At 48.8% G+C, this 9,739-nt stretch overlaps 1 protein-coding gene across 1 annotated transcript in view; it reads left to right on the plus strand.

Moving 5' to 3' along the window:
- The window catches only part of LOC144680072 (voltage-gated inwardly rectifying potassium channel KCNH2-like), a 156,153-nt gene that overhangs the window by 139,921 nt on the left and 6,493 nt on the right, over positions 1 to 9,739 (plus strand). The window contains exons 11-14 of the mRNA XM_078541222.1: positions 1,672 to 1,771; positions 7,320 to 7,598; positions 8,101 to 8,287; positions 8,402 to 8,579. Of these exons, the coding sequence (XP_078397348.1) occupies positions 1,672 to 1,771; positions 7,320 to 7,598; positions 8,101 to 8,287; positions 8,402 to 8,579 (744 nt within the window). The remainder of the gene's footprint in view (positions 1 to 1,671; positions 1,772 to 7,319; positions 7,599 to 8,100; positions 8,288 to 8,401; positions 8,580 to 9,739) is intronic.

Here is a 9,739-nt window from a genome sequence, read left to right on the forward strand (position 1 = left end):
TCTGGAGTTTAGAATAATGAGATGTGACCTCACTGAAAGCTACAAGATTCTGAAGGGGTTTGACAGGGTGGACGCTGAGAGATTGTTCCCGCTGGTCGGGGGAATCTAAAACACGGGGGCCCAGTCTCAGGATAAGGGGCCGATCATTTAGGACTGAGATGAGGAGAGATTTCTTCACTCAGAGGGTTGTGAATCTTTGGAATTCTCTGTCCCAGATGATTGTGGATACTCCATCACTGAATATGTTTAAGACCGGGATAGACAGAGTTTTGGCCTCTCAGGGAATTATGGGATATGAGGATTGGGCAGGAAAATGGGGTTAAGGCCGATGGTCAGCCATGATCATATTGAATGATGGAGCAGGATCGACAGGCCGTGTGGTCTAGTCCTGCTCCTATTTCTTATGTTCTTATGTTAGGTGAGTCTCAATACTCTGTGATAGGGAAGTGTGATTGAGGTTATATCCATGTGAGTCAGGGGAACACTGACATGGACTGAATGCACCAAGTAGCATGTTTCTATGTTGTAATGTGTGTCTATTTTCACGTTGCTTCTCACACACTCAGTAGGGATAGTGAGATGGACCCTGGTGGCAAGTGGGGCATAATGTGGGAAAATGTGAAATTGCCCATTTTAGCAGAAAGAATAAAAAAGAAGTTTATTATCTAAATGGTGAGAGATTGCAGAGCTCTGAGATTCAGAGGGATCTGGGTGTCCTAGTGCATGAATCACAAAATGTTAGTATGCAGGTACAGCAGGTAATTAGGAAAGCTAATAGAATGTTATCATTTATTTTGAGGGGAATTGAATACAAAAGTAGGGAGGTTATGCTTCAGTTATACAGGACATTGGTGAGACCACATCTGGAGTATTGTGTACAGTATTGGTCTCCTTATTTAAGGAAGGATGTAAATGCATTGGAAGCAGTTCAGAGAAGGTTTACCAGACTAATACCAGGAATGGGTGGGTTGTCTTATGAGGAAAGGCTGGACAGGTTAGGCTTGTATCCACTGGAGTCTAGAAGAGTAAGAGGTGACTTCATTGAAACATATAAGATCCTGAGGGGTCTTGACAGGGTAGATGTGGAGAGGATGTTTCCTCTTGTGGGAGAATCTAGAACTAGGGGTCACTGTTTAAAAATAAGGGTTGGCCATTTAAAACAGAGATGAGGAGAAATTTTGTCTCTGAGGGTCGTGAGTCTTTAGAATTCTCTTCCTCAAAAGCTGGTGGAAGCAGGGTCTTTGAATATTTTTAAGGCCGAGGTGGATAGATTCTTGGTAAGGAAGAGGGTGATAGGTTATCGGGGGTAGGCAGGATGCAGATTTCAGGTTACTATTAGACTGGTCATGATCTTATTGAATGTCAGAGCAGGCTGGAGGGGCTGAATGGCCTCCTCCTGCTCTTGTTCATTTGCGTGGGTGAGGAGATGAGAATTGATTTGAGTCTCTCACACTCTCTCAGAGAGGTGGGGAGATGGGGAAATGGAGGGTGCTTGTGGCTGAGTTTGGACTGTTTCTTGCTCTCTGCAGGTAACCGGCTGTGGAGAGGCTGCTGCCCACTCCGTGTGTGGGTCAATGTGAGGGGGTGCAGCCCCATTCCACTCATGAATGTGAAAGGTGCCGTCCTGGGTCAGAGACGTTGCCCATGTTTATCCACTTGTTTCTCCCACAGACAAACATGATTGCAGGCCCTTTCTCCAGTGATGAATCCGATGAAGGCTTCAACCACTCGCGGAGGCACAAGTTATCATTCCGGAGACGTACAGAACACGGTAAGGAATGGGAAAGAGATTCCTGACCCCTGACCCTTGACCCTCCATGGCTCTAAGTATAATTAGCGAGCAGTTCCATAAAGAGACCAGGACCTGTGTTGTACAGAATAGTGAGGTCGAACTGGAGCGATTCTTACACCTGCCCCAGCCCTTTCCCCATTTCCCCATAACCCTCTCATCTCTGTCCACCTTCAAGTTTCTCCTTATTTATTAAAGTCCTTCATGATTTGGAACACCTCTGTTAAATCTCCTCTTAACCTTCTCTGCTCTAAGGAGAACAATCCCAGCTTCTCCAGTCCCTCCACATTGACCGAAATCCCTCATCCATGGGACTATTCTAGTCAATCTCCAACCCCAGGTCACTCTGTTATTGCACCCCTTAAAATTGTACCGGGCAAGAAGCTAGGAATCCTGCGATGAGTAACTCACCTCCTGACTCCCCAAAGCCTGTCCACCATCTACAAGGCACAAGTCAGGAGTGTGATGGAATACTCCCCACTTGCCTGGATGAGTGTAGCTCCCACAACACTCAAGAAGCTCGACACCATTCAGGACAAAGCATCCCTGCTTGATTGGCACCCTATCCACAAACATTCACTCCCTCCACCACCGATGCACAGTAGCAGCAGTGTGTACCATCTACAAGATGCACTGCAGGAACTCACCAAGGCTCCTTCGACAGCACCTTCCAAACCCACAACCACTACCATCTAGAAGGACAAGGGCAGCAGATAGATGGGAACACCACCACCTGGAATTTCCCCTCCAAGTCACTCACCATCCTGACTTGGAAATATATCACCGTTCCTTCACTGTCACCGGGGCAAATCCTGCAACTCCCTCCCTAACAGCACTGTGGGTGTACCTACACCACATGGACTGCAGCGGTTCAAGAAGGCAGCTCACCACCACCTTCTCAAGGGCAACTAGGGATGGGCAATAAATGCTGGCCCAGCCAGCGAAGCCCACATCCCGTGAATGAATAAATAAAAACATAGTTTATATTGCTTCTTCTCATTCTCCTTCCAGAATGAATCAACTGTATACTTTCTTGTTAATTTTATCTGCTGGTGTTTACCTGTGTTACTGGTCTGTCTACATTCTCCTGAATGTTAGTATTCCCTTCATTGTTTACTGCATTTCCAAGTTACATGTCATCTGCAAACTTTGAAATGATGGGGCTGTTTTCTCAAATCCATGTCATTAGTGTACAGCCAGGAGAGCAGTGGTGCCAACACTGGCCCCTGGAGGACATCACCGGACACACTTTCATACAAACTGAAAAACAATTACTTTCTGTCCTTAACCAACTGCATATCCCCGGTGTCACCCTGGATTCAATCCTATCTGTGTCAGTGTCGCTGACAAGTCCATTATGTGGTATTTTATCAGAAGCCTTTTGAAAATCAAGATAAACTACATCAGCTGCATTAACCTCATCAATTCCATTGCACCTTATAAAAGCCTCAGGCCCCTTTCCAGTTACTGAGAAAACTTTTTGCTATAGTTCTGTCTGCACTTCAGTCCCACACTCCTGATCTACGGCACCCGGTGCGGAGTGGGGTGGACCTCCTCGTGAACCTGCTCCTGGGCCTGGCCACGTTGGCCATTAACAGGCCCAGGCAGCGGGTGATGGATGGGGTCGTCCAGCCTGACTGTCTGTCCCTCTTCCACAGCTGTGCTCGGTGTCCCTGGAGAGGGAGCACATGGTCTCCGCCAACACCATCGAGGTCCTTCCCTGCCCGGTGGGCCCTGGGGGGGTCGGGTACATTATCGACCCCATAATCACACTTTAATTTGAATTTTGTAAATTTCCTTGGAGATTTTGTCATATTTTTGCAGTATCCCTTTAAGGGGCTGTCCCTTTAATTTGTTAATTTGTCCCCGAGTTAATTTGTTACTTTGCTCTATTTTGTTCTTTGTTGATTTGTTAGATTCCAAAGGGTATTAAAGCCTCAGGATGTCTCAAAGTGTTTTATAGCCAATGAAATCCTTTGTGATGAGCAGCGATGTTGTAATGAAGTCAATGCTCTCTCTGCCTCCCTTAAAGAGCTAATCAAGTTAGTCCAACACAATTTGCCATTAACGAATCCGTGTTGGCTTTTACTGAATAACCCAAACTCTTCCAAGGGCCAATTAATTTTGTCCTGAATGAATTGTTGTCAAAGTTTCCCCACAGTCGAGGTTAAACTGCAGTTTCTGGTTTGATACTTTCACCCTTTATAAACAAGGGTGTAACATTTAAAATTCTCCAGTCCTCTGACACCCTCCACCCTCCCATGAGGGTTGGGAGATAATTCCCAGGCACCTCAGTAATTTCCACCTTTACTTTGCTGGGTATCTTTGGATATATATCCTGTGCAGTCCTGGTGAATTTTTGAATGTGTATTTTTAACCTTCCACATGCCCCCTCCTTACATATCCTTATTCTCGTGCAGCCATCAGGCTGGGCTTTATACTGTCCTGTCAGCAGGTTTGAAGATGGGAGGGTAAAATCCAGCAGCTGGATTTACCCATGATGCCAACCTCTCGGAGATGTTCTAGGATTTGGGGTGAGATATTGACCCATCGATACCCTGAAGCCAGCAGTCAATGGCCTCCCCCTGCCATTGTTGGTGTTTTACCTGTGGCATGGGAGGCCCAGGCCAAGCAGGTATCCCTGCAGCTTAATCTGCACGGGCTGGTGATGGGAAAGGTGGGGGCACCTCCTTCAGCCCATTTGAAGTGACCTCCAACATCACTCCCCCCTCTTAACGCTCCTCCCCGGCCTTTTGAACCTGGTCTCCCCCACAATCCCTACTCAACCCCTCACAAGTCCACTCACTCCCTACACCCCAGTCACAATCTCCTCACAAATCAACCTTGTGGCCCCCACTCACAACCTGTGTCGAGACCACTGATGGTGGACTTAGCTGTCAGCCCGGGCTCCTCACTGAACACTGGGTGTAATCCAAGTTGGCCCAGCTTCCTGTGGCACTGCTGGGTCCACATGGCTGCCGGTCAATCCAGGAAAGGGACCGAGGTCTCGCCCTAGAGCAATTAGTGCTGCTCCCACCATTGCATGTCTGTGGGGCATGAAAATACAATCGATTGTTGTAAAAACCCATCTGCTTCACTAATGTCCTTTAGGGAAGGAAATCTGCCGTCCTTACCTGGTCTGGCCTACATGTGACTCCAGACCCACAGCAATGTGGTTGACTCTGAAATACCCTCTGAAATGGCCTAGCAAGCCGCTCAGTTCAAGGGCAATTAGGGATGGGGAACAAATGCTGGCCTTGCCAGTGACATCCCATGAACCAAAAAAAAAATTCTCTTTTGCTTCAAGCCCATCTTCTCCAACCCAACCTTGTAGCTAAAACCCCTCATCCCTGGAACCATTTGGGTAAATCTCCTCCACACCCTCTCAAGGATCCTCACATCCTCCCTAAAGTGTGGTGACCAGAACTGGGCTGATCTAAGCTCTGTAGTTCCATCACATTTTTGATTATTCGTTCATGGGGCAGCATTTATTGCCTACCCCTAATTGCCCTTGTTTAGCTGAAGATGGTTGGGTCGAGGACACTAACCCTGAGGAACTCCTGCAGTGATGTCCTGGAACTGAGGTGACTAACCTCCAACAACCACAACTTTCTTCCTTTGTGCTCGGTATGAATCCAACCGGCAGAGAGTTTTCCCCCTGATTCCCATTGACTCCAGTTTTGCTAGGGCTCCTTGATGCCACACTCGGTCAAATGCTGCCTTGATGTCAAGGGCAGTCACTCTCAACTCACCTCGGGAGTTCAGATAATCACAAAAAGCTAGCACATAGGTACAGCAGGTGATTGGGCAGGTAAATGGAAAATTGGCCTTTATTGCAAGGGGAATGGAATATAAAAGTGGGGAAGTGTTGCTGTAGCTGTACAGAGCCTTGGTGAGACCGCACCTGGAGTACTGTATACAGTTTTGGTCTCCTTAAGGAGAGATATAACTGCATTGGAAGCAGTTCAGGGAAGGTTCACTAGGCTGATTCCTGGGGTGAATGGGTTGCCTTATGAGGAAGATTGAGCAGTTTAGGCTTATATCGATTGGTATTCAGAAGGAGGAGAGATTATTTTAAGGGTGCCTCAGATCAGGCATGATCTTATTGAATGGCACAGCAGGCTCAATGGGCCGAATGGCCTCTTCCTCCTAGTTCTTAGGTTCTCATGTTTCATTGACAGTGCAGCACTTACTCAGCAACAACCTGCTCACTGACACTCAGTTTGGGTTCCGCCAGGGTGACTCAGCTCCCGAGTCTGCTTTCCTCATGGATTCTCAGCCTCTGTGATGCCTTTGCTTTAGTATCAGTGGAAATCTCCCAATATGCTTCTGGAAATCTGAAATAAAAACAGAAAATGCTGTAAAAACTCAGCAGGTCTGGCAGCATCTGTGAGGAGAGAAACAGAGTTAACGTTTCGAGTCCGTATGACTCTTCTTCAGAGCTGAAGAGAAGTAGGAATGTGATGGATTTTATTCTATTTTAGAGGGGGTGGAGCAGGTGGAGCAAAATAGAAGGTCAGGGATAGATGGGAGCTCAGGAGAGATTGACAAAGATGTTATGGACACAGGACACAGGGAGTGTAAATGGTAGTGTTAAAGACTAAAGGAGGTGCTGATAGTGGCATGAAGGTAAGATGCAGAATGTGTTAATAGTAGAACAAGGGTCAGCACTCTCTGAAAGCAAAACATAAAAACAAGTGGCAGATAGCCCTGTGTGTGGGTGTGGGTTGGGAAAAATATTCCATTAAAATAGGAGTAAAGATGGAAGAGAGAGTTCATGATCTGAAGTTGTTGAATTCAATATTCAGTCTGGAAGGCTGTAAAGTGCCTAGTCGGAAGATGAGGTGCTGTTCCTCCAGTTTGCGTTGAGCTTCACTGGAACAATGCAGCAGGCCAAGGACGGACATGTGGGCATGAGAGCAGGGTGGTGTGTTGAAATGGCAAGTGACAGGGAGGTCTGGGTAATGCTTGCGGACAGACTGAAGGTGTTCCACAAAGCGGTCACCCAGTTTGCGTTTGGTCTCTCCAATGTAGAGGAAACCGCATTGGGAGCAGTGAATGCAGTAGACTAAATTGAGGGAAGTGCAAGTGAAATGCTGCTTCACTTGAAAGGAGTGTTTGGGCCCTTGGACGGTGAGGAGGGAGGAGGTAAAGGGGCAGGTGTTGCATCTTCTGCGTGGGCATGGGAAGGTGCCGTGTGAGGAGGTTGAGGTGTATGGGGTGATAGAGGAGTGGACCAAGGTGTCCCAGAGGGAACGATCCCTGCGGAATGCCGCTAGGGGGGGTGAAGGGACGATGTGTTTGGTGGTGGCATCATGCTGGAGTTGGCGGAAATGGCGGAGGATGATCCTTTGAATGCGGAGGCTGGTGGGGTGATAAGTGAGAACAAGGGGGACCCTATCATGTTTCTGGGAGGGAGGAGAAGGTGTGAGGGCGGATGCACGGGAGATGGGTCAGACTGATCTTCACCAGCATTCCCAGCTTTTCCGGAACAGTCTATTTTTGGAGTGTTTGTGTTTTTGTGTTTTAGACGATGTTGAGGATGGATCAGTTTCTCACCATCAGGATGCCTCACGGACAGACAACAATATTCACCTGGGGGACCTCCTGGGACAGGGGGAGGACAAAGAGCAGAGTGTACTCCCCTCTGTGTCTCCGCTAGGGAGCGGAGAGTGTCGGCTGCCTGCCCCCAGCATCATCGAACTTTCACCGGCCAGACCCACAGCTGGGAACACCGACTTCCTTATCGTCCACGGAGCCAAATCGGAGACGGATGGGAAAAGAGGGAAATCCTGTCACCCAGTCCCAGGTACACACCCCCCACCCCCGGGTACCCCAGTCCCAGGTACACGCCCCCCCACCCCCGGGTACCCCAGTCCCAGGTACACACACCCCCCACCCTCACCCCCGGGTAACCCAGTCCCAGGTACACACCCCCCACCCCCGGGTACCCCAGTCCCAGGTACACACCCCCCACCCCCGGGTACCCCAGTCACAGGTACACACCCCCCACCCCCACCCCCGGGTAACCCAGTCCCAGGTACACACCCCCTCCCCCCACCCCCACCCTCACCCCCGGGTAACCCAGCCCCAGGTACACACCCCCTCCCCCCACCCCCACCCCCACCCCCGGGTACCCCAGTCCCAGGTACACACCCCCCACCCCCGGGTAAGTAACTTGCTGCTTGACCGTGTTCCTGGGTTGGACCAGCCACTCTGTCACTGAGAGTTTCAAACCCAGAGGGGGTGGGTTGTGAACTGGAATCTTCCCCCTAACCCCAGTATTGACCGTTCTTCCCTCTTGTCCCCAGGAGCCTTTGCCAGTGTGTCTAATATCTTCAGTTTTTGGACTGACCCCCACGCCTGCCAATACCAGGAGATGCCCCATCCAGCAGTGCCCACTGTTGGCAGCGCTGAAGATCCAGCCTCCGTGTTACCCAGGCAACATTGGTCAGATATTGACTGTCGCCTGCAACTCCTCCAGAAACAGTTGAACAGGTAGTGACTGGCTGAGCTGCTGGTGTAGCTGCTGTTTACCACACTCTCTCTGCTTTACTGTGCTGTGAACTCCCAGTTTCTTTCTCTCTCTCACTTTCCCCCTTGTTGTTTCAGGTTGGAAGCTCGAATGGTGACAGATTTATCTGCAATAATGCAGGTCTTACAGAGGCAGATGGTGCTGATCCCCCCAGCTTACAGCAGCATGTCACCCCCAGCCCCAGCCACGCAGCCTGGACAGGACAGCACAGGAACCTGCCCCATGCAAACCCCCCTGGCCCCTTCGCTTTCACAGGTGGGAAAGGTTTGGGAAAGTCAATCTGTTTGTTCATTCAGACCGACACGTACCACATCTCAAACACACACACTGCTGAATATAATCAGGGTGTACACACAACGTTCTCCGATGGAAAGATATGCACACACTCCCATATACACACGCACACCCCCTTGTGGGATGTTCCCAGTAAGAAAGGAGACTGTTTGTCCAGCTGAATGAAGGTCGACCTTGCAGCAGCTCAGCTAATCTGACTCCCCATCCCTTTCCCTCTAGTCAGCTCAGCTTTTCTGACTCCCCATCCCTTCCCCTCTAGCCCTGGAAAATTTTCTCTTGCAGGATTCTGACTGAATTCGCTGTCTGGAAGGGGGGTAGAAGCAGAAACCCTCATCGCCTTGAAAAAGTGCTGGGATGTTCAATGTAGGTACCATAACCTACAGGGCTACAGGCTGAGAGGTTGAAAATGGTGCTGGGGAGATGGTTACACAATATGGACACAATGGGCCAAATGTCTTCCTTCCAGTACTTTTAAGTTCTATGATTCTACAATAATTATATGTTCCCCTTTTGAATGCCTTCATTGAACCTGCCTCCACCACACTCTCAGGCAGTGCATTCCAGACCCAAACCACTCGCTGGCTGAAACTATTTCTCCTTATTTCACAATTGCTTCTTCTACTAATTACTTTAAACCTGTGCCCTCTCGTTCTTGATCCTTTTATGAACAGGAACAATTTTCCTTACCTACTCTGTCCAGACCCCTCATGATTTTGAATCTCTCTATCAAATCTCCTCTCAGCCTTCTCTTCTCCAAGGAGAACAGTCCCAACTTCCCCAATTTATCTTCATAACTGAAGTTCCACATCCCTGGAACCATTCTCTTTTCTACACTCTCTCCATTTACTTCACAACCTTCCTAAAGTGTGGTGCCCAGAACTGGACACAATACTTGATGCCAGAACAGAATTTTATAACTTCCTAGTTTTTGTACTGTAGGCCTCTACTTTAGCTGTTCTGGTCAAATCTCCTCTAATCTCCTTCTCTAAAGGGAACAAACCAGTTTTCCCTTGACAGTTGGGGAACATTTGGGGAGCAGTGACCATTGTATCAGACAGTTTACAATGACTATTGTTATGGCACAGCGGACAGTAAATGCTGAGCTGCTCAAATCCCAGAGG

Source organism: Cetorhinus maximus, chromosome 4 (assembly GCF_964194155.1).
Source record: "Cetorhinus maximus chromosome 4, sCetMax3.hap1.1, whole genome shotgun sequence".
NCBI classification, from domain to species: Eukaryota; Metazoa; Chordata; class Chondrichthyes; order Lamniformes; family Cetorhinidae; genus Cetorhinus; species Cetorhinus maximus.